We start from the raw sequence: 27741 nt of genomic DNA on the forward strand, positions 1-27741 counted from the left end.
TCCCGTGGAAGCTCGGATCCTCCAGTATGTGCAGCAAGATGTTGGAGATGGCCCATTTTCTTCGCTGTGGTCTGTTGGGGTAGCCGCGTTGGAGTCAGCAACACAAACAGAATCAATGTGTGTGTGTGTGTGTGTGTTATGTGTGTGTGTGTGTGTGTGTGTGTGTGTGTGTGTGTGTGTGTCTGTGTGTGTGTGTGTGTGTGTGTGTGTGTGTGTGTGTGTGTGTGTGTGTGTGTGTGTGTGTGTGTGTGTGTGTGTGTGTGTGCGTTCGTTCGTATCCGCCTCCACCCTTTGTCACTCACTCACAAGGCTGGGAATGAGTGACAATGAGTGATTTCTGCCTGGATTATTTCTCAAGCAGGGTTTAGGTCAGTTTAACGTAACCCTTGACTGGTCTATTAGGCTGTAGATAAAGGCTGAGGCTGTTTGTTAATGTTTGTTGAGCGGTGTTGTCGGTGTGTATACATGCAGCTCTGAGATCACTTAGAGGAGATTATTTAATGTACAACTGGTTATGTGTTCGCTATGATGCTGGGGATAGCCTTACACCGGCGGGCACACACACACACACACACACACCTGACTGAAGTGGGGCTAACTAAGTAGCCAAATGCTAACTGACTTCAACAGATTGAGTGGAACTTTCAGTGTGCAACTCTGAGCCAGGTCATTACCACACACTGCTACCGTAGCCTGAACATGAACCACGTACGCACACACACACCCACACACACACACACACACCCACACGCACACGCACACGCACACGCACACGCACACACACACACACACACACACACACACACACACACACACACACACACACACACACACACACACTACTGAAGTGGACCTAACTAGCTAGCCAAAAGCTAGCTGACTTCAGTAGCTTGTGAGGTTGATTTCTCTATCAGTCACCCTGGAGATGACGTAAGGGTTGGCGCTGTCGTAAATCCGATTCTGTCCAGCGCTGAATCCAAAGGGTTCCAAAAATCTATTGATGCAGGAAGCATTTGTTTTCCAGATACTTGGATTTGGTAGGGTTAGGACCAAGATGACCTAAAAAAAACCCCGTATTTTTCACAATAGGACTCCTATATAAACGAAAGTTGTTGTTTTAAGTCATTTTGCTTTTTCTTTGTCCCCGTTCAGATCGAGTTCCAATAAAACTATTTTCTTGTTGAGAGCCTCTCGCCATTTTCAACTTTCATGCTAGTAATCCACTTCTCTAACCTCTGTGCAACCTGTTCATGTCAAAGCTGAAAAAAAATTGGAATGATTTGAGTTATCTGTGGAGATTATGCCAATTGCCTGTCTGTCGTATGACTAGGTGCAAAGGAGATATGTTTCATTGAAAAAGCTGACATGTTGAAAAATTAATATATTGGTATGCAAGGTCAGTTTCACTCACTATGCATGCACTGTACATATAAGCTGGAAATCTGTAAGACATTGAGTTTCTAATGGGTTGGCTTTTAATGTGAGGGTTGAAGCAATTTTTCAGTTTGGCTTCATCCTCTATATAACAACATGCAACCCCTCTCCGCCTTAAACCAAACTCAAGGAGGGCCTGGACAATCTGGAGGACACATCCGTGTTTGGATTCCAGATGGTATAGGAAACACTCTCCTATGCAATGACATCCCCAAGAGAGATGTAACACAACCTTGTATGTATTGCTCACTAAAGCTGTGAAATAACACTCATCAGAATAATATTAAATTATCAAAGAGGAAACACTTATCCTAATAGAACTGTGAGGCATAGTGTTAACACCAATCAGTGTACAGGACAACACGAGGCATTAAATGCTGGCAATGTAACATGATATCTGAGGTCTGAAGTGTAATTATGACATCAGATTCAGTAATGTGCTAATAGCTGCTTGATTGTAATGTTTTCCCATCTGATGTTTCCCATGTGAAACGGCTTCTGTAGCAAGAATCCAACAATTACCTCAAATGATGGAAGACTGCTGTGCCTCGAGTGTGGCACAAAGTAGAGCTGACATCATTTGTTTGCCAGGACTCAAGCAAAGAGGAACTGAAAATCCTTCATGCATCAACTCACACTGTCAGTACTTCTTTTTACTACATGAATGGAAACAGCCCCATAGTTCTGTTTGTAAATTTTAAATAATCAATCAATCGATCAATCAAACTTTATTTGCAAAGCACTTAATCACATAAACAGACATTTTGAAGCACTTTTACAGAAAGAGAAACCCAACAGAACCTTCCAGAGCAAACATAAGTGACAGTGGTGTGGAAAAAAAAAATCCTCATTGAGGAAGAAACTCCGAGCAAGACTTAGAATCACTCACTCACTCACTCACTCTCTCACTCACTCACTCACTCACTCACTCACTCACTCACTCACTCACTCACTCACTCACTCACTCACTCACTCACTCACTCACTCACTCACTCACTCACTCACTCACTCACTCACTCACTCACTCACTCACTCACTCACTCACTCACTCACTCACTCTCTCTCTCTCTCTCTCTCTCTCTCTCTCTCTCTCTCTCTCTCTCTCTCTCTCTCTCTCTCTCTCTCTCTCTCTCTCTCTCTCTCTCTCTCTCTCTCTCTCTCTCTCTCTCTCTCTCTCTCTCTCTCTCTCTCTCTCTCTCTCTCTCTCTCACTCTGTCTTGAAAAAACTAAGGAAAAATGTAAAAGACATGATTGTAGGAGAGATGATTGTGGAGAACAGATAATTGTTTTTTTTTCTTTCTGTCTGGGTTTTTTAGTTTGATGAAGGTTAACAGGGTAGATGGTTCTTCGTTCAAAAAATGCACAGTACTATTGAAAATCCTCTTTAAGTGAATCTGTTTTGGATTTTGTGTCAACGTGATTATTCTGTAATTTGACTTTTAGGAATAAACGTGATGTTAAAAATCAAAAAATCAAATCAAATCTCCCCCCCCCCACTCACTCACTCTTTACCTCTGTCTTCACCAACTGTGTACTCGGTTTTCAAGCATAACGTCATTTGTTTTCTGACAATTTGCTCACGTTGAAAAAAGACTGTCGAAACATAAAAAAACAGTCCTGAAGCAAATGTATCTTCAGACACACATTACTATACATAACTTGTATTCATTATTTAGTTTTAATTTACTTTAATTCTTAAATGAATCTCATAAATGGAGCAGCATGATCAAGTGGTAGCACTGCTGTATTGCTTAACAGCAGGAAGGTCCTGGGTTAAAATAAACTTGAGGACCTGTGACATTTATGTGCAGTTTGCATGTTATCCTTTGTCTCTCTCCAGCGTCTTCCCACTGTCCAAAACTTGTTTAAACTTGTAATACAGGTGAAGTGGTTATATAAATTGACACTGGGTGTGAATGTGAATCAGACTGGTGGTTTGTCTTTCTATGTCGTCCTGTGGTGAACTTCCTGAGTGTGTCCTGCCTTCGGCCCTTAACTTCAATCTGATGACTAGTCCTTTAGGTAGAGGAAATACAGTATATTTGTTATCAGCCAAATGGTCTCAAACACAGGACAAATGAAGTAGATTTTCAGTAACTGTACCATTAAAAAAAAAAAGCCTACAATTACTCTTCAACTGTTTTATACAACACTTACTTGAAATTGAAGTGAATTAATTGAACAGATCTATATCAATGATATTACATTGTACAATTATCCAGTGGACAACACTCTCAGCACTCTTTCATGTTTTGATAATTCTTCTCCACGTTATTTTTCATTTTTACATCCGGCTTCAAAGCAGTGATGTATTGTAATAGTCAGTGTTCGTGTGTTTGTTTGTTCATCCGTTCGTTAGTATATCCACCAAATATCTCCGCAACCATTGCAGATAGAGATGAAACAAAAAGCACATTACTCGGGCGGCAAAATAGGATGAAAATAGGATGATGACCTTGATCTCAAGGAAAGAAGGTCAAGGTCAAATTTAAACTTTCTTACACTCAGGAACCGGATAAAATAGAAAGACGAGGGAGAAGGCCAGTGTGAGTAAGACCTTAGATCAAAGCTAGTGCTTTGATCAATGACTGTAAGTCAGAGCACTAGCTTTGATTTTTGTTCTATGCAAGTAGGTCAGGGTAAAATTTTGAATTCAGGGGTGTCGTGGGATGTTGCAATCTGTGATTGCCTTATTTGAATTGAAAGGCTCTTTTTGCTATCATAGTACCACAGTGCCATCTACCGGTTCTACATCATCTTTGTCTCAAGATCATTGCTTCACTGTGCATTTAAATTTTTTTCATCAATTTTTCCATTTCTTCCATTAAAATTTGTCTTTGTTTTCAGTCTTGCAAACCACAATCTTGTTAATTTTTCGACTGTAAATTTTAAGTAATTAAAGAAGTTTTATATTTTTGAAATTCATCATGGGGTCAACAAGTTTTTGCTAGATCTATTACCACTTGAAACATCAGTATCACCAGGAAAAACATTTAGCCCACTATGCCAGAGCAACATTTCTCCTGGGAGACTGACTTCAGCTGATAGGAGACTCCCATGTCAGGAACAAAGCACCTTGGATCACCACAGAACTCGTTTCCACTGGTGAATTGAGTAGGAAAATATAAAATTGCCTCTGCTTTACATAAGGATTGATGCCATGTCATTTTTCAGAGAAAATAAATTATTTTCATCTCAAATTCCGTTTTTCTTTTTCTGCAGTAATTTGTTTTCCATCAAATCCAAAATTATTCATTAATTCTCCATGCTTTCACGTTTGGTCTTAAGCCTAAACACCTCTATGTTCTTAAGTCCTCAGTGTTTTTAAATTTCTGTGTGTGTGTGTGTGTGTGTGTGTGTGTGTGTGTGTGTGTGTGTGTGTGTGTGTGTGTGTGTGTGTGTGTGTGTGTGTGTGTGTGTGTGTGTGTGAGTGTGTGTGTATAGTTAGACGTATGTATGTTGAGCATATTTTCTGTTGGTAGATCATTTTCTGTGTAGATCAGGCCAAATCAGTGTGGACACCACTGACCTCAAGCACTGGCTGATGTAATGATACAGCACTGCCATCAAGTAACAGCTCTGAAATTATAATACTAGATAATAAATAATAATAATAATAACATCGCTGATTTAACCCACAATACCCAAAGTTATCAGACCCCTATCGGTGGTCTTACTGTACCACTTTTTTCTTACAGTTAGCCTGTAGTTCATTTTGTTGGCTCTAAGTGTCAATCCGACTTGAATGTTCGTGAATGTCCCCAAGCAAATAAATACACATTGGGTTTGTTCCCTGCTCAAAAGTTTGCAGGGATGTGGATAAAAAAATGAAGAAATGCTGCGGATGATTCATTGCCAGGACAGTCGAAAAGGCCACATGAAGTCTGACATCAGACCAAACTGTTAATTAGTCTTTCATTTGCTGAGTAATTTCACATGACATGAAATTTTAGTATATGGGGTGTTAATGTTACACTGATAGTTATGGGTTGCAGCAGAAAGGGGGACTACAGGAGTCGGACATGGTGGTGTGTGGTTGTTCTTATCTATGAATGTTTGTAAGTTGGATGGTCTTATCTTGTGGACTACCTGTATATGTGGGTATGTATAGTATTATAATTATATTCTGTAATGTTTTAAAATATCCTAGTGTGAGTTGTGAAGAGCGTGTTGTCTGTCCACTGCTCTGTTATACTGCTCCAACCAAGGGCATTTCAAGAATAAAGCAGTTCTGTTCTGTTTGGTTGTTTGGATGAAGCTCATACCATGGTGCACTGACACTGGCTGGTCAATGGGTGGCAGCATGGTGACAGGATGTCCCTCCACCAAGCTATCAGTGTGAGAAGGGATTTTGGGAATCCATGAAACTATTGCTACCTTGTCACTAATGTCTATTACAACAGACTCACGGAACAGCTTCAACAACCACAGGCACCCTAGTTTTTTCACATGCTTCTAGTCAGTTATCAGTCCAGACAAAGATGAGGTAATCATGATTAGTAGTAGAATTCAGTTCAGTCATAACACCACCAGAGTTATGTCTTAACTGGTTAAGAATGTTTATCACAAATGATATAACATGAATAGTAACCATGGGTGAAGATTTAACCTCTTACACTGAATCCTTATCTGTATTTATAGATTACCAGCCTTTGTCCTTGGGGATTAAGATGTTCAGAGGAGGTTAGTGATCCAGCATGTCAGTCGTGTTTGTGTGTGTGTGTGTGTGTGTGTGTGTGTGTGTGTGTGTTTGTGTGTGCGTGCGTATGTGCATGTCTGTCACTTTAAATTAAATACGCTGCATTGCAGGGAAAGCAGGACTACATCAGGCTGCTTTTAATCATGCCATGTGAAATACACCTTCTGATTTTTATAAAACAGTTTAGGACCCAGAATTCAGTCCAGGAAATTTTAACGTTGCGAACTAGAAACACAAAATTAATGTTTATTAATGTGGTAAATTTTTAGAGGACTTGATCCTGTTCGGTGGTACCCAGTTTGAAATAAACTACTATCCGTTAGCCTCACTCATCAGCTGTAATTAATGTAGTACTACATTAATTAATGAAAGTAAAACACAAATATCATCCTAAAATGAATCCAAAAACTTGCAGAATGGAATAGACTTTATTGAAGTAAATTCATACATCTTTATGAAGCACTGAGAAAAGACAAAGCACACGGATCACTGACAGCAGGCATGTTCACGAACATAAGACTAACAAGGCTTCTGATATCACACGAAAGATTTACATAGCAAATAACCTGGCTGACAACTGGATGTGAGCAATGGGCACATGACTAGTCTTGTTCTAATTACCTGTGTTCATCTTTTGAATAAACTATGTTGTACACTATTATATATTGTATTATATTTTATTTGATAAGACATTTGTGGCTTTCTTCCAAGAAATGCTGAAATGTAATTAACTTATTGGCTCAAAATAAGTATGAAGTCAGATTATAATGCAGTAGACAATAAGAAGAAGCTGGCATTTAAATAATTCTAATCCTATTCAACAGTTCACTTTCCTCCAAGTGGTCCACAGTGATCACCGAGAAATAGGAGCTGTTCATTTATAAGATTCCATGACAGGATTCAAAAAACAAATCATAACGACAGAGCATCAGATAAACTGATGAAGATGGAGGTAGGTGGTGTTGTAATGACTATGAAAATAAGTTCCCGAGGTTGAATGTGAGGTGGTGAGTGTTCCCAAGGAAGAGAGGGTCATGACTGGAGCAAGCCTCAATGGATATACTGGTGAAGGAAAGGAAATGGAGTTGATGAAGATATGGTGTAGAGGTATGGTGTCAAGCAAAAGAAATCGGAATTTATGGTGACAGATTTTTCATAAATGAAGAAATTGGCTGTTATGAACACATATTTCAGGAGGACAAAAAAGGAACAAAGATTGACATACAAGAATGGAGGACGGTGCATACAGGTGGACTAAATCTCGTAGTAGTTGTAATCTGAAAGAGAGTATTGATTGCAAAGTCCTGGTAGAGGAAGATACGAGGTTGGCATTAGTTGGTCAGAGGGAGTTACCAGAAGACTGGAACCACTGCAAATTTTAGGACGGAGACAACTGGGAAGGTTCTTTGTGTTTTTCCAGGTAAGAGGAAGGACAAGGAAATGCGGTGATGGAAGAAGATGGAAGTGGAGTAGAGCACTGCACAGAAGAGGTGGGCAAAGAAGAAGTAGCATAGACAGAGTGTGAAAGAAATTATGTTATCAATTATAATGTGACTGAACTTATACTATAGACTTTAAACTGTTGATTAAATACAGAGGCGGCGGGTGTCCTCCGGGAAGTCAACCCTAGGTGTATAAAAGAATCAACCTAGGTCTGCATCCCGGATGTGCACGTGCCTCACCGTATCGTCACCCCTATGTAATTCTGCTGAGATATTGACCAGATATGCAATTTGTGCAAAAACAGGAAACTTGGAGATGCATATCTGTTGGTGAATGTGTGCATAAGGTGGAAGGAGCCGGTGAAAGACTAAAACCGCAGACAGTGCACCTTTGTGTGATTGAATGAATGATTAACCACATAGGGGGGGTGTAACTTCTTGGGTGTTATGCATTTATTGGCAAACTATTGATGACGTAAATTCATGTACTGTTGCTATGCTGTTGCTTAATAAAAGGAAAAACGAGACAGCAGACCTCTGTCAGAAGGGTGGAGAAGAAATCTGATGATGCCAACATTAACAGTGACCACGGGGGATCTGTCATAGTATGAAGTTGTAGGACAGAGTACTGGAAGCTGTGAGGTGAAAATCAGTAAGCAGCAGTATGGTTCATGCCAGAAAAGAGCACTACAGATGTGATTTTGCGTTACCTAACAGCCACTTGTCCCCTTTGCAGGTCATGGGTCTGCTGAAATCTATTTCAGCTGATTGGAGGTGACGCCAGCTCATTGCAGGCTCACACGAAAGAAAATCACTCACTTTCACTCTGACACCTGTGGACAATTTGGTGTAACCAATTGACCTAAGGTGCATGTTTTTGGAGGTGGGAAGAAACCTTAGAACCCATAGAGAACCCACATAGACATGGAGAGAACATGCAAACGCTGCACAGAGAAGAATCAAACCTTCTGTGAGCTAACAGCACTAACTTCTGCACCAGTCTGCCTCCTGCTTTTGCCTAATATGACGATCCTTTTTGGTGAAGATCCATGCTTTAAGTAAGGTTATGTTTTCCCCTGGGTTTGATGGTTGGTTGGTTGGTTTCAGATTCCACGATAACCACTGACTGGTTTTCCCTTCAGTGGGAGGAAGGGTCTTTGGATCAGAATACATTCCATTAAAATTTGGTGTGTATCCAAATGAAGGACTAACACCATCAAACAAAATACATTGTGGGATAAGGTGCATTTCAACCTTGTCTCCCCCCTGACATTTTTCAAAAATTTAACATGTCTATTTTGTTGGAGGCACATCAAGGAGGATGGTATTTATAAGTGTGTAATTCGGTACAGATAAAATTTAAAAAAGATCATCAAGATCCACCACATTTAAATGTCTGAATGTCACAAATCCATAACTTTCAATTATGTTTATAGGGCTATGAGTTTGATTTTTGATAAGTGTAACTTAAATGGGCCTACTGTGCTTTGGCTGATGTAAGCAATCTACTCAGTACCATTCTACTTCCCTAAGAAATGTCTCACAAGGAGAAGAAAATGCCTCAAAATGTTAAAACATTCTGGATCCATTCTGAAATTGCTGCTTTATTCAATTTCCTATCTAAAATGAATGTATATTCTGGCTCAAGACCCACCTCTCATCAGTTCCGACATAAATTTGTTTTCTTTGTTCATTATTCTGCTGACAAACCAACCAATGAGAGCCACAAGTGAAAACGTAACCTCCGAAAAGCATAACAAGGCATTAAGAAGAAATATCTGAAATCTGTCCACATTTTTGGTTTACGTGAAACTAACCATTTGTTAAATGAGTTGTACGGCCACAACTTCTTCCCTTCATTTCAAATCTGCAACATGATCAATGTGTTTATTTTCCCTAACTTAATTGTATCTTCCCCTTACCAGTATTCAGTTATTGAACAGTTTCCTGCAAAAGCTCAAACGTCAGCTGTGTGATGTGGCGCCATGCCAGTTGGATGTGACGTGACTCAGTCGTTCGTGCACAGATGGCAAAACGCAGCACAAATTTGTCAGCAAGCTGGCAAGGCACCAGGTGGATCACTCTGCTTTCTGTGATCTTTTTCAGCAACTTCTGGTTCAGCTCATTGGAATGCTACAGGCGGGAGGTAAGGAAGAAGTAAGTTTCAGATTAATGGCTTTTGATTTTTCCTACTTAATAGAAGGTTTGTAGGTTAAACCATTAGTCATGAATTTCTCTTGGTATGCTTTGCTGATTGTTATGTTGTGACATATAAATTTAGATCACATAAGTGTAGATGACTTAAAAACAATTATGATGTTAACTTCACCCAGCACTTGGCAGCTCATCTATAGATGAATTTTACATTATATGCAGGTTTATCCAATTGAAATTCAGTTATATGTAAGAGAAGCGCTAGACCAGTACTGGATCTGTCAATAGTGAATAGAGAATAGTTTCATACTGAATGTGTCAGGTTATTGAACTAATATTGTTTGATGATGTTACCTTGAGCCTAAAGCAGACCAGCCCCATGATGACTTCTGCACAGATCTCAAACCTCTTGTCCGCTCGCACCAAACTCTCAAACTCCTTGGCCAGGTTCACTTGCTGCAAGACAATGTATTATACAATTGTATGTGAACACAACTTATGATACACTGTACCCACAAATAACAAATACTCTTGCAATGCTCATAGTGCCAATATACTCATAATAGTGTCCAGAAATCTTAACACTTAAAAAATTCTATCAAGAAAAGGCATATAGAATTTAAAGTTAATTCACAATTAAGCGTAGTTTGGTAGATTGCATTGATATGCTGTAAAACAGCATCAACTAGCATTTTCGGGAAGATTTTCCCTGATTTTGTTTGTTCCTTGTTTCATTCAAGCAACGATACAAGAAAATTATAATTTCAGAGCTGTTACTTGATGGCAGTGCTGTATCATTACATCAGCCAGTGCTTGAGGTCAGTGGTGTCCACACTGATTTGGCCTGATCTACACAGAAAATGATCTACCAACAGAAAATATGCTCAACATACATACGTCTAACTATACACACACACACACACACACACACACACACACACACACACACACACACACACACACACACACACACACACACACACACACACACACACACACACACACACACACACACACACACACACACACACACACACACACACACAAAAACACAGCTCATAGCTTCTGAGTGTAGACTGTGTATTGTGTGTGCCAAAGCGTGGCCTGCCTTTGTCAACATTCCATACCAACATTTTGTCATTAAGCAGGATTTTGTATTCCAATTATGTTGTTAAAATTACAAATATTTTGCTCATGAGACACAATCTTTATAAAGAAGAAATCATTTGAATTTGCTGTCCACCCGAAAGTGGAAAGCAAATACATTACACATGCTGCATTTCTTTCTGAACATACTACTAAATGACTGACAAATTAGCTACAATGAACCAAAAACCCAACAGACTCTCATCTAATCTGGAGGACTGGTCTGCATTAAAGCATGTTATGGATTATAGCTGCAGGGATGCTTCTGCTTCATGCACAATGAGAAGCAATATAAAACAGGTTTATTTGATTGACAAGCAAACTGGAGGGAGGAAGTGGAATTGGGGAAAGATGGGTATGCAGGCGTGAACAAATACACAAAGGCAAAGAGTTAAAGGGCAGATATGGATGTGTTAGGGGGAAGAAAAATATGAAAATGTTGCTATATTAAGACCTTCACAAGAAATTTATGATTGACAGGATATACTGATTGGAGCAAAGATGAGGTAAGCAGGATTAGTGTTGTGAAGAGGTGAATAGAGCGAAAGGGAGAGGAGGAGACGGGTGCAATTTACTATATAAGCTAAGTTATATGTGAATGTCAGAAATGTTTTTTGTTTCAGGAGTGATTGGAAATGGATGAGACTGACCCTTAAATATTATGCTAGTCTTTACGTCCTTGTGCCCCCATAAGAAACATGACAGAACTGAAAGTCACTTCTTGTGACCATTTGAATGCAATAAATCAATCAATGTAATCAATGTACATCGGACTAAATTTTTAAAAAACCCACTATATCAATGATTGGCAGCAAAAATTGAATGAGCTCAACCAGGTTTAAGCTATATATTTTCTATGTTTGGAGTCCTGGAACTAAATAAAACACATTTTACCAGATGGAGACGATCCATCCAAGGTCTAAAAATAGCAAATTGCATTTTTAATTCCATACTTATTCATCAGACAATTAGAACAAAATGGAATGTCATACACCTAGGTGAATTTTTGTAATCTATCATTTAGATAGTATTTGCATAAAACACCAATTAATGAAGTATTGGTTAAAGAAATAAACATAAAAGCATATGCTGTAAATTGATCATTGTTAATATTGTACAAGTTGTGTTAAGATGTGCAGTTGAGCATTTGGATCTATCTTAATGGTCTTAAGATACTACATATGAAGTGTTGAATTTTTATAAAGATAATTTGTACAGGAAAATAAGGATAAAGATGTGTGTGGAATGTGAAAATTGAGTGGGTTGGCATTTAGTTGGTCTCTTACCTTGCGTATATGAGCCTGCAGGCCTTTGACCCCATATATACGGAGGACAAACCACATTTTCAGAGAGCGAAATCGTCTTCCTAATGGAATCTGCCAGTGCTGCATGAGGGAAGAGAAAGAGAGGGTTGGTTCTAGTAGTTGAGCATGTTTATCTATAGACAGGATTACTCGATTGATTGTTTCAAAATTGGATAAATGAACCATTCTTACCCTGTAATCTGTGACCAGGCCTGATGAAAGAAAGTGTAAACAGTCATATTGTATAAAACCAATGCAGAATTTTCAGAGATTTCAGGCAAATTTCCAAATGCAGCCAAATAACTCTAGAACATATCAACGCATCATCATTTCATCCAATCAGACAAGAAGATTTTTCTGGATTGTAATACAACAGACTAACAAGTTTTGCACTTGCAGCTGTAATAAAGTTAAGCCAACACAATTCAGACACTGAATTATTGATGTCAGTGTATGATACTTTGAGATGCTGTTGTGTTTTGGATTGCTTTGCTGTCCAGGTGGTACCGTTATTGCATCCACCTGCTAAATCTCACTGATTACAGTGCTGCCAGAACAAACTGTGTATGGGCTACTGCTAGCTCATCTCTATGTAATTAGATTGAAGAGTCCAGGGGAGGCTTTTGTAAGACGTGTCAGTTTGATGGGAAGTTACTGCATGGCTTTCGCTTTGCCTGCTTGTCTGTGAGACAGATTATAGTGATGATCTGAACCCATGTGCTGCTCAGGAGAATATCTGTGCATGCTCATTTAGTAGGCAACTAGTGTGCCAATTGTTATGCAACTACACAAAAACATTAAATTTTCCCATCTCACCTATTAATTGACATCAATCAGAATAAGAATAAAAACTAAACTCAAAATTTACAAATACACACTTAGAAATTTTAACAAATATTCACTGACCGATATAGCCACCCTTCTTTGCAGTTCTTTCCAATTGTCATAATATTTCAATCTGTTGATGATGAACATTTGCGACAACAGCCTGCCAAATGCTGTTCAAACAGGTGTATTGTTTTACCCTCACTGTAAATCTCCTGTTTAAGAAGGGCCCACAAGTTCTCTGTAAGGTTTAGTTCAGGTGAGGAAGAAATGTCATCATTCTGTCATCTTTAAAGTCTTCGCTGGCAAACCATGCAGTGGAGTACTTTGATGTATCTGACGGAGCATTGTCCTGCATTAAAATCATGACCTCCTTGAAAGATGAAGAATTTTTCCTTTTGCTATTGCTTCTTGTAAGTGGCAGTAGGTTTGGGAGCTGATTTTGAGTCCATCCTCAACCCTTAAAGGTCCAGTTAGCACATCTTTAATAATACCAGCTTATACCAGTACCCACACCTCCACCTTACTGGCATCTGACTGTAAATGGAGCTCTGTGTTCATTAGTGATCACTCTCATCTCATCTGTCCATAAAGCTGTAGAAAAATCTGTTTTAAGTTATTTGTTGTTCCATTTCAACTTGTGTGTCTTGTTTAATAGTGGTCTGTTACAGCTGTCCCTACCTTGGCCATGCCTCCAAGCTCTCAACACTGTGTACTTCTGGGCTCTCCAGGTAGATTACAGTTCTGGAATCTGACTGTCCTGGAGGATAATCAGATCCTGGTAGCTTCATGTTTAATTTATCGCAAGTTTTTTTCTCCCACAATTTCTTGTGGCTTTGTTGTCTATTTGCAAAAAAATGTCTATCCTTGCCATAAGATGTCGATCACTTTAGGCCACGCCCTCCATCATTATACAAATGATTATTGCTTAAATCCAATTACCATTCAAGTTTAGTTCCTGGCTACGTGAAGCAGTAAACATTGTCCCTACTTTTTATTTTTGTTATTGTGTTATTCAGCAGTTATAAAACTGTCTACCTGACTCCTGGTTTTCATGTTTCAGGTAGAGAGGGTCTACGTTGAAGGTACCAGTAAGGTCAGCTTGGTTCTTCACCCTGTTGATACATGATGACAACCAACATTTTCACACTGACAAAGTTTATCATTGCAGAACACTTTCTGAGATAGTAGCAAAAAAATAATAGTACTTTAATATACTGTATATGCCAAGCAGCATCATGTAACAAGATTCATGCCACTATATTTTTTACATTAGACATGAATATATTAATATTCTATACTGGAGTGCACAGCAATATATCAAGTCACACCAGGCTTATAATATTAAATTATGTCATATATGTTAAATACAATCCCAATACACAACATACATTCACATTTCTCAAACTATTACTAAATAACATTAAACAAAGATACCTCAAACGCAACAGTCATCATCCAACATGTTAACAATGACAGACTTAGCCAGAGGTGATGGAAAAAAAGGTTAGGGGCCTTCTTATCTAAACATCCAGGATGGAAACAACGTTCCCACCTTGTGAAAAGCAAGTCTCATTTTGTTTGCTGCTGACAGAAGTGGCAGCTGGAAGGCGCACCTCTATTTCAGCCGTGCAAGTGATTGAGCTAGACGAATGTCGTTGTTGTGATGACACTACTTGTCAAATTAAGTAAACGGTAAACCACTAATATGAATTGGTATATATTCTGAAAAAAGTTGATGATTCTCTTGATATGCTCTGTTCACATCATCATAAAGTAAATTAACTGTCGTGGTGTTGTTGGATTTATATGTATATTAATGCAGCCAAACACTGCAGCAACTTACCACAGGGTGGAGCAATCAAAGTTGATTAAAAGCCATTTGTGAGGGTTGAAGTTGAAAGAGTCTGCAAACTTAAATAGAAGCAGAAAACAAAGTAAATATGGATTGTGACAGGTATGAAATCAATAGTTTATATTTACATAGCACCTTTCTAAGCACGAAAGAGCTTCACATTAAAACTCATTATTTATTCACTCCACTATCACACCAATAGTGGTAAAGTAACATAAATTGAAACCACATGATTTTGGTTGCTTTCTGATATGGATAGATTGTTGTATGTGCACAACATCTCTATTTACCACAGTTTTTTACAACATTCTCATAATGGCATTAGCTAAACTAGAGGAACAACAATTTGAAATCAAATAAAGAATTATCCATCCCACAGTTTGCATGGTGCAAGGACAAACATGTTTCCCTCAAAGACAAATATTTGCTATTCTGTTCTCATCTTTTTGTTTAGCTCTATTTTTTAATATCCTTTCCTTTTTGTTCATGAATGCAATAACGCAGCTATAAAAGCAATGTGAGACAGACTCTAAGCTGACAGTTGCCATGCTGAATGATTCAAAGGGGGCTGGTTGCCTGCTCCTCTGTCAACCATATCCTAGCAACCAAACTCAACCCTCCTCCTGACTCTCATCCTAAAAGACTCTCATCATTCTGTTGATGTTAACGTCTTGCACGGGCACGCGCACATGTGTGTGTGTGTGTGTGTGTGTGTGTGTGTGAGCTATAGTAATATAGTATACAGTATAGTAAATCTGTTTCTGTCTATTAAGTCTGTTTAGAAAATATTAACAAGTAGGAGAATAAATGGATCAACAGTTATTCCTTCAGCATTCTCAGCCAACCTGTTTTCTCTATTTTTTGTCCAACCAACAACATTGTTTGAACTGGTATGTCTAATAAACTGTGATGTATAAAAGTCTAACGCTGCCTCAGGAAATTATTTTGTCCTTATCTCTCTGTCTCTGCACAGCCTCAGAGTACCAGCTGCCTCGGCAGCCTCAAAAGGAAGATTGATGTTCTTGCGCTAATGCCAATTGTTTGCCCTATTACTCACTCTTCCATGCTTCCTCCTTGACATTAACATTATGCCATTTTCAAACAGAAATAGAGCAGCTGGATATATTCAATGTGTGGTTAGAGGTTTTTTTTTCATAGATGTTGTGACAGATATTTCACAACCAATTTAACAGAGAAATGTTGTCATTCAGCAACTACCTGTGACTACAGAACTGAATACACATTTCAGGTTTTTGACCACAATCAAACCATATTATTTACGCCTTTACAAGCTGATCAAGCTTTCAATTCTTCAAAGTCATTTTTTCTCAAGAGATATATTCAGTTATATTCTGAGGTTATCGTGTTCTGTAGGAGCTTATTTATATTCACCTCAACACCATTCAAAAGAGGCCTAAATTCAGGACAGATAAAAGCACTGCCTGCATATGCTGCATCAATGTGCATCCATACATTTTCTTCATTACCTGGAATGAACAAGAAACGGAGAGATTATTATTGTAACCTCGCATATACAACTAAAAAAACCCCAAATAGTTACGACAATTTCAAATAACTTAAAGTTGTTCTTTGAGGAAAATATATATACTATACTAAGTAAAGTAAGTAGTAATGTATTTTTTTATTTGTTTGCTTTTGTTGTTGCTGGTTTTGTTTTTAATCACAAACCTTTGGACATCCAACATCAGAACCTGACCTTGTTGCACATTATTGTTTTCTTGTAGAAATAACTTGCTCCTTCCTAAATCAGACATTCTGAAACCCAAAATGTAAATTGTGCTTTACTGCAACAGTTGACTTACATATGGGCCCCAGCTCATAGATTGGATCAAAAGCACATGAAGGAGTGGTGCCAAGGGTTGCACAGAACTGAAACACACACAGTGGACAGTCATTTGCAGTGACTATATGACCATATGACATTTTATATAGACACAAACACACAGCCCCCCACCCCACCCCCCACACACACACATACACAGCCCGACTCCACACTATTAGTCCTTCTCTCTCACTAGTAAATTGTGGCTGTTGAAGAAACATAAGCCTGTGTAGGTTTTGTTTGGTGTTAACGTTTCGTCACACAATCTAATAATAAATGTCCGTAATTTAATGTAGATGATAATTTCTCAGTCTGTATGTGATGGCTAAGTCATGGATAAGTCAGGTTGTTGGCCTACATAGAAAGGAATGAGACCAGCTGCTTTGTCCTCGACCAGCATCTTCTTAAGCATGTCTTTTCTGACAGCACAGTTGTCTGTAGGAACCTTCCTGATCTTCACTCCTCCAAGCAGAGCAGCACGCTCGACAGAGGAATGAGCCTTGAGTAAAAAGTGACACAACAGTCACATGAAATGCTTTATGATAACAAGATTAACATGTCTAAGCAAAACTTTAAGTTTTCTAGTTAGAATTTACTAGGTACAAGGTTTTAAGTATACTGTACATGTACTGTATGTCATTTGTGGAAAAAAGGCTTTCTCTGTAAAGGTCTGCCTGGCCCTCTGGCAACTCCCTAAATCAATTACACAGTCAGCCTTGTTTTAAACCTGATCAGAGCTACTTGCTGCCCTGCCACTGTGTCTCACTGTATCACTGAAAAAGTCTTTAGCTATCCTAATGCATGTGAACTGCTGCTGAATGAGACCACTAGCAAACAATTATTAGTTGAGTTAGATATATATGTCAACACATTTAATTGACTTAGCTAGCACACATGTGTATTGTACTGTATTTTTCTATTTTGATGTAACATAAATTTGATGACTCCATGTTAGAGACTCCAAACACTACTGAAAACAGCAGATACTGTTTTATTTAGACAAGCATTTAGGTTAAGTTGAAAGATTAAAGGTGAAGATACATTCAGCTGCTAAAGACTAGAAACAAAATTATAAAATATTGTCAGGTTTACCTGTTCAGAGGTGTATGACACCAGCTTGGAGAGGATTTCACCATCTGTTTGTTCAGGGTTGGAGGTTTTAACACGTCTTATAGCTTTACTGCGGGCGGCAAGCAAGGTCATCAGGGTTGCCTCACTGGCTGAGCCCTGTTTTAAACATAAAGAAGCAAAACAATACAAGGTCACTTATCAGTTTTATACCAACACTTCAACTGAAAATACACAAGCCATGAGCTTGTTGGCTCATAAATTTGTGGCTGTTGCAGTTAAAAATAATCACATCAAATTCTTGATCTAGATATGGCCAAATGGTCAGGTTGTCACACGTCTCCATGTCGTCCTTAGACAGAAAAATCACTCTGTTTGGCAAATGTGCTGGGAGTCATATTTCAGTCATTAAAAAAGAGAATTGTCGGAGGCTATATATGCAAAGCATGACTTCTGAGGCATCTGAGAATATTAACACAAGGCAGTCAATAAAATGTTCAAATCATCCAATCAATAAGTACAAATCCTTCAAGCGGCTAAATAATGTCTCATAACCAGTATGGAGGCAGTCAAAGGAAGCCTGACGTGCACCAGGCAAAATAAATATTGAACATATCACCACTTTTGTACCACTATATATCTAATGTCACGTCTCTGGACTATTATTATCCTGTTTGTTTTCCGGTCACTAACATCTCATATAATTCCAGATCCTGTCTCATCCTCAATCACTTCATTCCCTGTGCCTGCCGTCTCTCCACAAACCTGCAGCCACTCCCCAGTCTGTCTCCACGCTACAAATACCAGCTCAGCCTTCTGCTCTCTGCCAGATTGTTTCGTGTTCGCCCTGACTCTCCAGCCTTTGAATTATGCCGGTTATCCTGATTACTGTTACTGACACAGCCTGTTTCCCAGACTTTCGTTGACCCCTTTTGGATTTGTTTGCCTGGTTTATTGGAATGTCTTCTTGTGTATGAACTGCCCAATTGGATTCTGCCTGTTTGCTTGTCGTCTGCCTGACTCATCGGCTGTTTGGACTAATTACATGGTACCTGACCCCTGTTTGTCTTATTAAACTTGTTTTTGAACTTGACCCGAGTGCTTCACTGTCTTGCTTTTGGGTTCTCTCTACCAGTCTTGTTCGAGCCGTGACATCTAAAGGGGCTATTGACATGAAATTTTCATCAAATGTCAGTTACAATTCTTGCACTCCAAACATGCAAACCGTAGACGTCCATTAATTATGTTCAATAAAATGGAATGATGGAAAAGTATTGAAAACACTTAAATATATTTAATACTTTGTGGGAAAACTGCTTCAAAGCTGCTCCTGTGTAGACACACTAGTTGCATGCATTGCTGAGGTGTGATTTTTGCCAATTCTTACAAATATTCTTGAAATGTGACATGAAATGAAAAAATGTGGTCTGTATTAATATGCTATCAGTTGTGTATCGATATGTCCCTTGTTGTGTATTTATCTTGTCTCATTAGTGTTTGTATTGTCTCCTGTGTATTTATTTGTTAATCTGTATTTGTTCCCTCACTGTTGTTTCTGTCTGTGTCTGTCTGTCCACCAGCCCGCCCATCCATCCATCCATCCATCCATCCATCCATCCATCCATCCATCCATCCATCCATCCATCCATCCATCCATCCATCCATCTATCCATGTCCTTCATTTCATACATTTTCTGTTGAATTTCTGTTAGGTAATTGGCATCCATCAGATGGATAGATAATTTCCTTGGCTATGAGTTTGGTGTCATTGTCTTGCTGAAATATCCACCCTTGTTTCATCTTCACCATCCTGATTGATGGCAGCAAATTCTTTATCAAGAATGTCTGTACATTTCTCCAATCATCCTTCCCTCAATAATCTGAAACTTCCCAGTGTTATATGCCAATTAACAGCCCCATGCTGTTCTCACTTCCAAACTCCACTATTGGAATGGTGTTTTTGGAGTGAAGTGCAGTGCTATTTGACCTCCAAACGTGGCGTGTCGTATGGCATCCACTTTCACTCTTTCCTCCTGTAAAATTTATTGTTCCTGTATTTCACAGGCTTGTCTAATTATTGTGCAATAAAAATTAAACAAGCTCCAACATGTTTTTTCTCCATCAGTGGAGTCTTACATGGTGAGCATGCATACTGTCCATGGCTGTTGATTACATTCCTTATTTTTTTTTTTTTGTTTATTGGCCAATGGTCTTTTTTAAGAGATTTTTCTCAGTATTATCATCAAGAAGATATGAAGTTTAACAGTTCAACACATTTGCAAACCCAGGCACCTCCTCTCCCTCCAGAACGCCCCCTCCCAAATACACACCCAAAACATAATGAGTAGATGATAGAAAATCAATTAAACAAAAAATACAATTGATAAAAATAACAAAATGAACAAATTACAATAAAAATCAATAATTGATACTGACCAATCATGACAATTTTCTATATGTTTCATGAGAAGCCACAGTGTCAAATGTGCCAGTTGAACCATCCAGTCCAGAGAATAATCCTCAATTACACTGTCCAGAGCAGTTTCACCGTCAACAAGAACAGATGTAGAAACTACCCCAAACAGCACCACGGTGATCTGGATCAATGTTGGGGTTTAGAATTTCAAAGATGGTCTCACAAACTAAAGGCCAAAAATCTTCTTGAGTGAGGTGGGACCAGTACATATGGATTAAGGAGACATCCACACACTTACACTTAACACACATTGGAAAAACATTTGGATTTATTTTAGAAAGTTTTACTTCAAATAGATTCACACAGTGCACAACCTTAACCCTGGAGAACCCAAACCCATTTATCCTTACGGGAACATTATGTGGGTTATACCACAGACGAAGTGGGCCATATAGAACACATTTCCAAAGCTTTTTTTTCAGAACAATAAAACTTACTTTTATTATTATTTTATTATTATTTTATTACTATTTTGGAGAGATCACTTTCTGTCACAGACACATGACTGTCACATGGTCACGATACCAGGATGTTGAGTATACGTCGCTTAGGGACATAACGAGTTAAAATCAGATATAAAACTTTATAACAAAGAGACAGACATTCAAAGCGCGTGTGACACCCGTGTCACCGTGGGTCCTCTTGGGTTAAACTGTGCACACATAAGTGAGTGATGCAACTTAAAAATCATGAATGTTTCTATCCCAAGGTGGCAATACTGGAACAATAACTTGGCTCTGTTTAACAGAAGCCAACAAACAGTTTTTCGCTGTGTCACCCAACTGCTGATGTCAGAATGGTCACTGTGCCGCAAGTGAGTCTGTTGCAAGAAAACAAGACCAGGCTATAATTTTCTGAGATGGAAGAGGACTTTGTTCCTCTTCACTGGATGGTTCAAACCCTTTATATTCCAGGTTTCAAATTTAAGCTTGCAGCTCTTTAGAATTCTTATCATAGAAATAAGAGCAAAGGTGAGTGTACTGTACCCACCAGCAGTATAGTGATTGGCAGCCATCTATCTTATCAACAATGTGGCTAAGTATCACCAGGCACACATGAAATGAAGACTTTAAGATTTGTCAGTAAAATTAAGGTCAGCAAAATGAATCCCCTCCTTCTCCAAGGAAGTATCACTCCCCAAGAAATCTTTTTTTATCTCCCTGTAACCAGACAAAACCCCTAAAACTGCTGATACATACAGCAACAAGTTACCAAAGACATTCTTTTGTCCACCCAATTACCCCAGTTCTGATTACCTCAATTTAAGCCTCAATTCCCCACACAAATAAGATTAAACCATTGAAAATGTTACCCGTATGAGATATTGTATAATAAAAATGAGTACTTATAAAAAAAAAGAAAGTAAAATAACAAAAGAGGAGACACTCTTGGAAGAGTGCATGATCTTCCAAGAGAAAGCATGCACTAGTAAGAACAGGGGACATGTCAGCCACTTGTACAAAGGGCGAAGGGCCCTACAAGGGTGAGATACTTCCCTATGCAGACTATTAGAAAACATTGCATGTTTCTATCCCAAGGTGGGATAGAAACCAGCAGTTAACACAAGTGAACAGAAGCCAACAAACATATTTTTGCAAGTATTATCAATCACTGTTCTGCATGAAATATTTAACCAACTTTATTTACAAACCGCTAACAGTCAAACTCAATTAACTTAAGTCAAAACTCAATAAGCATACCTTACATCACAGGCATGAATCACCATCCCTTGAAAAGTTAGTTAAAACAAGGGCTCGTAGCCTTAGTTAAAACAATTAACTGTGAGAATCACTTCATACTACTTATACTCCTCCTCTAATTTTAGATAGATAGATAGATAGATAGATAGATAGATAGATAGATAGATAGATAGATAGATAGATAGATAGATAGATAGATAGATAGATAGATAGATAGATAGATAGATAGATAGATAGATAGATAGATAGATACATACATACATACATACATACATACATACATACATACATACATACATACATACATACATACATACATACATACATACTTGATCCCAAACAGGAATATTCACATGTTGCAGCAGCATTCACACATACAAACAGGATGAGAAGAGGGATAAGACTACAAAGGAGAATATACATCGCAGAAAATTTACACATGAGAGGAAAGGTTCATATTAAATAGATTAAGAAACATACCCTAGTATAAACATTACAAATATACAAGTAGTATGTACAATGAAATGTGGAGATAGAAGTTACTAATAATATATGGGACGTGAAATACACAGGGTTTACTGCCAAACCATATCTAAATATCGGACTGTGGTGGGTCTGAAATGTTAGCGCTGTTGTACAGTGCGATGGCTTGTGGCAGGAATGACTTCCTGTATCTTGCCGTTCGACAGCAGAGCTGTAGTAGGCTGTTAGAGAAGGAGCTCCGCCGTCTGTCCAGTGTGTGGTGGAAAGGGTGATCGGGATTATCCATGATGGATATAAATATCTCATATCTGACAAAACTCATTCAAAAACAAGTGGAATCACAGTGCAAAAACAAAGCCCAAAATGGTTTCTGGGACTCAAAATCTGCTCTCGCTGCACCCATTTCAGTTTTATGTGTATAGCCAGAATTACAAATCCCCGATTTGCTTCTAAGGTTTTTAAATAGAGTCTACGGTACAACACCCTCTGTCCGTTGACCCCCATAGGAGACAAGGAAAAACTCTGACCATTGGGGCTTTTCTTGTGTGCTGTTTTAATCCAAACTAGACACGTTTTAAGGAGATGTTCCTTTCCTTGTGTTTTACTTTCTGAAGTATTACTGTTCTGTATTATTCAGTGTAATAATATTTTCCCCAACACTTAGGTCAGTGACTTTCTATGTAAACACTTTTTATTCTTTATATTCTATTTTTTTCAAATACAGTCTTTATGAAACTTATGTCTAATAACCCATACAGAGGTAGAAAAGGAAAATTCAAAGTCACTATAGGTCTTTTAAAATCCTTCCGTTTTGTCTTTGTCTTGGCTTTGGGTTTACAATAATAGGCAGGCAATGTGCTGTCACAACATTCATTAGCTGCAGTGAGAGGAACCCTATTCGTTGCCATAGTGAGCTGGTAAGCTGCACTTAAAAAAGGAGGATGGGGGACACCACACACACACACACAAACACACACACACACACACACATACACACACACACACACACACAAAACGCTCTGTCTAGCATGTAGGTGGTCACAACAGCGGAAGCATGAAATGATCTGTCATCGGTGTGCTCTCATGGTCCACTACTCAATACATCATGAACACAGACAGACAGACAGACAGACAGACAGACAGACAGATACATACATACATACATACATACATACATACATACATACATACATACATACATACATACATACATACATACATACATACATACATACATACATACATACAGTACATAGACGTGTGGAAATTATGAACATTCAACTACTTCATTGCTTCAGTGTTCCAAACATTGTATGTTCATTTTTAGAGCTTGTTTAGCTACATAATGTTTCATATTATAAGCCATAATTTAATAACTTAGATGTCCAAACAATATTTTAGAAAAAAGTCTTGGCTATTTCAAGTAAAGACTTATCTTTTGACTTCTCACGCTACGTGACCATATACCCCTTGAAGGAATACATTGGCAAGACAAATGAATATGCATTACCTGAATGACACCTCCTCCTTGACTGCCGGACCCAGTTAAAAAACACTCAGGTAGGTTGAGCATCTTCCCTAGCCAATCCAACATCACTGTCTCCAGTTCAGTACAGGATGGGGATGCAGCCTGAAAACAAAAGTATTAAATGTTTTGTGTTTGTGACAGAACAGAAACATACTGCCAAAAGTTTGCATCAAATACAGGTGCAAAATAAAGTGTTACCCATGTGAATCCAATACAGGCAATAGCTCCACAAAGCATGTCAGCTAGCATGGCAGGATAAGAACAAGCAGCTGGAAAGTAAGCATAAAAGTATGGGCTTTGCCAGTGGGTCACCTGGAAAAAGAACAATCCCTAGGTTACTATTAGTAACATAGCTTGGATTATATAGAGCAGTGCTTTTTTGTTGCTAGGCTTTGTTGTTTGGTTAAATTACTGTTTGGTATTTGTTTATGCACCTCTACAGTCATCAATTTAAATAAGAAACTATTTGCTTTTACTGTCTCAAATTAGTGGAAAAATGTAAACTCACCCCTGGCATTATGATCTTCTCCACATCTTTCATAATATCATCATAGGTTTCAGGCTCCAGTGGGGCTTCAGAGGGGATCAAGGGACGAAGATATCCTGGTTCCAAGTCTGGGTACACCACACGCTGCTCTATGTTCTCCAGATAGTTAGCTATGTAGTCTATCATCTCCCTCCCTCTACGGCAATACTCAGCTGCATCCATGGTACTACTGTAAGTCAGCACTGAAACATTTATTTGAAAGTATGTATACATCAATATAGGTTGTTCATGTTCCACCAGTTAATCAGCTTTATTACATCAAATCACTTAAACATCTTGAGTTTTTGACAAAGACTTGATCTGAAAATGGCCACAGTGTATTTTAACTCATATTTACACGGAAAATGTGTAATTAAATAACAATTTATGATAACACTTAAAACATTTATTTTAAAAGTAATTCACTTAAGGAGAATGAGGCATGTCATGCACATGTGTATTGCAACAGTGCACTGCAAACTGTCTCCCTAGCATGGGTCACACTCGTTTGGCTTTTAGGTAGAACAAAGACAGAGCGTGTTAGTCCAAATTTAGCTGTCCTGCAGCAACCTGTAATTTCATTCTGAATTAATTGCAAGGTGTCTCCACATGTAATGAAAAATCACGTTGTTGACTCTTTTGATCACTGCCTGCTTTCAAGAAAGGAGAGATCATCTTTCCCTCGCCTATGAGAGGTTCTCAGAAACAGAGAGAAAGTCACCTGAAGCTTAAGCACAAGAGACCCATTAAACATCAAGGAAGTCAAATCAGTGAATATTTTTGAAAGAAATAAAACAAAACCTTAAAGCTTAAAAAACTAAACTTAAAGCTTAAAGTGGTTTTTCAGAGATAATGTTAATAATAATATTCATTCATTCATTCGATCGTTCGTTTACTCATTCATCTTCTTAGTAGCTTCTTCCGCTTTCACGGATCATGGGGGTTGCTGGAGCCTAGCCCATTGGACTTACGGGCGAGAAGTGGGGGACTATCGGGCATGACGCTGGTGCACCACGGAGCTACATGAAAGACACACAATCACTCACACACTCACACCTTCGGGCAATTTGAAACGATCAATTCACCTAAGCTGCATGTTTTTGAAGTGGGAGGAAGCTGGAGAAACCAGAGAGAACACAACAACAAAAACAACATGAATTACAACAACAACAATAATAATAATAATACCAACAACACAGTCAGAGACTGCAACATCCCGCCACACCCCTGAATTCAACATTTTACCCTGACCTACACATTTTTGTGCCTCTGGCTTCCTGAAAATGTCGCTTAATGTTTTTTGATTATATCTCATCAGGTTTCAGAGATGTATACCTAAAAAGGTATACAGCGTACCATCGTTCCTCCCAGTTAATGTGTTCCAGGAACCACTTGCGATTCACAAATTCTGCAACAGAGCGGCAAATTATTTATCTTATTATTTACAGTAATTTAAACGTTTATGAACCCTCCCTATACTGATATTAAACCACCTTCTATCTGTATTACCTTTACCCACACTCTTATCGACTGTTGGATTTACATGAAGCACTAATGTGTTTCATGTAAATCCAACAGTCACAAAACACAGCGCACTTCTGGATGCCGTCAGCCAATAGAATGCGTGAACGGTATCATGTGACTGCCTTCTGTGACTGTGATGAGTACAAAACTTTAAATTTGACCCTGACATAGTTTTCTCAAGGTCAAGGTCATTATCTAATTTTCATCCCCTTTGCCAGCAGAGCAATGTGCTTTTTGTTCCATCTTTATGTCCGCAATGGTTGTGAAGATATTTGGTGGACGAACGGACGGACGGACAGACGGATGAATGGATGGACAGACGGACGGATGGACAGACGGAGAGATGAACATACAAACACTGACCATTACAATACAATTACAATTACAATGCGGGATGTAATAACAATAGTAGTAATAATAATGATAATAATAATAATAATAATAATAACCAAATATTTCTAAATCCTTTTCACCAAGAGGATTTGTTATCCTGTTATGTGTCTTTTTATGCAGATTGTAAAACATTTTGAGTTGCGTTTGCTGCGTGATACTTGCTGTCAAAACATGATGTTAATTTACACAGAAAAAAATCTGTTGTATGATATATGTGTGTATATGAAAAAGACGATTTATCTACACCTATGGAAATTTCATTATGTGTATTTACAAATAGGACAAATATACACACATTCTGAACTTAACTTTAAGAGGTATTTTCTCTCAAAGGGGAAATGAAGTCTACATTGTGATCATTGTCATCTGATTTATGTCTCAACAGCATGCTATACATTTAACCTAAAGAGAACATTGATACATTTTGAAAAAGATTTGTATAAGCTGCAGTATTTAACTACAACACATGAGTCTCTGACCTTCTTACCAACATATTATGTTAACCTGATTACAGCATACTTTTACAGTTTACTGAACTGAACATAAAACCTCATAGTGTTTACTTGTCTTATTCTGATTCTGTTGGTATAGACCAGTTGTAGAAACACATTCTCTCATTGCACAGGTACCACAAGTACAGCAAGAAACAGATGTGCTATGAGGATTAATACAGTTATAGTCTACATTATCTTAGTATCTTGAGATCAAATAAGACACTGACATATGTTTTTTGATAAAGGACATGCAGCCCTAATCTTCAACTTGAAAGCAAGGACACAACATAGACACTAAACCTGTTGCAGTATAACAGTCATTTCAATAGAATGTAACAAACCTTTAAACATATTAGTAGCATGCATTACTGGCATGCAATCCATTGAATATTGCAAATTAACTTTGAAGTAGCATATTTATTCAGTTAAAAAAAATGAATGCATCTTTCTACCGTGTCAAAAACAAAGCCCTTGTTCTTATCCTTATCTCAAATAGGATTATTTGTATGTGTGCGTGTGTGTGTGTGTGCGTGTGTGTTAGTGCAAGAGAGAGACATACTTACATTTAAAGGTGAAAGCTGGGGCAATAGTGTTTGGATCTTCTTTGCAGGCAGGAGTTCACAAAACAACAACCTGACATACAGACATGTGAACGCGTTATTAGGACAACAAGCAATTGCTCCCTTTATCTTTCCACAAACCACCCCCACGCTGCCAACCCCTACACAGTCAGCCAATTGGAAAAGGGCTCAGAGTTAATACAAGACAAAATGATTCACAAGGATCAATCCACTCATTGACAGAGATGTTAATAGCTGCTGTTACCAACGCCACCTTTACTTCTTTT

At 38.3% G+C, this 27741-nt stretch overlaps 1 protein-coding gene and 1 long non-coding RNA gene across 3 annotated transcripts; one reads left to right on the top strand and one right to left on the bottom strand.

The window, feature by feature from the left end:
* Positions 1-6550: 6550 nt before the first annotated feature.
* On the bottom strand, positions 6551-27569 carry ddc (dopa decarboxylase). Of its 2 annotated transcripts, XM_068324744.1 has the most exons (16): positions 27458-27537; positions 25569-25599; positions 24466-24686; positions 24156-24269; positions 23940-24059; positions 17795-17929; positions 17061-17201; positions 16683-16749; positions 16252-16346; positions 14851-14918; positions 14043-14119; positions 12372-12391; positions 12162-12260; positions 10084-10185; positions 9498-9708; positions 6551-7195 (listed from the first exon to the last, which is right to left on the bottom strand). In XM_068324744.1, the coding sequence occupies exons 3-15, from the start codon at positions 24664-24666 to the stop codon at positions 9508-9510; spliced, it is 1440 nt and encodes a 479-aa protein (XP_068180845.1). In that variant the 5' UTR covers positions 24667-24686; positions 25569-25599; positions 27458-27537; the 3' UTR covers positions 6551-7195; positions 9498-9507. The 2 variants fall into 2 exon arrangements, with proteins under 2 accessions (XP_068180845.1, XP_068180844.1); XM_068324743.1 differs by lacking the exon at positions 25569-25599 and having other exon boundaries at positions 27458-27569.
* LOC137602137 (uncharacterized) lies at positions 13077-18854 on the top strand. The gene is made up of 3 exons (XR_011037132.1): positions 13077-13735; positions 14068-14100; positions 18481-18854. It is a non-coding gene; the product is annotated as an uncharacterized lncRNA (long non-coding RNA).
* Positions 27570-27741: the final 172 nt, after the last annotated feature.

The sequence above is a fragment of the Antennarius striatus genome, chromosome 9 (assembly GCF_040054535.1).
Source record: "Antennarius striatus isolate MH-2024 chromosome 9, ASM4005453v1, whole genome shotgun sequence".
NCBI classification, from domain to species: Eukaryota; Metazoa; Chordata; class Actinopteri; order Lophiiformes; family Antennariidae; genus Antennarius; species Antennarius striatus.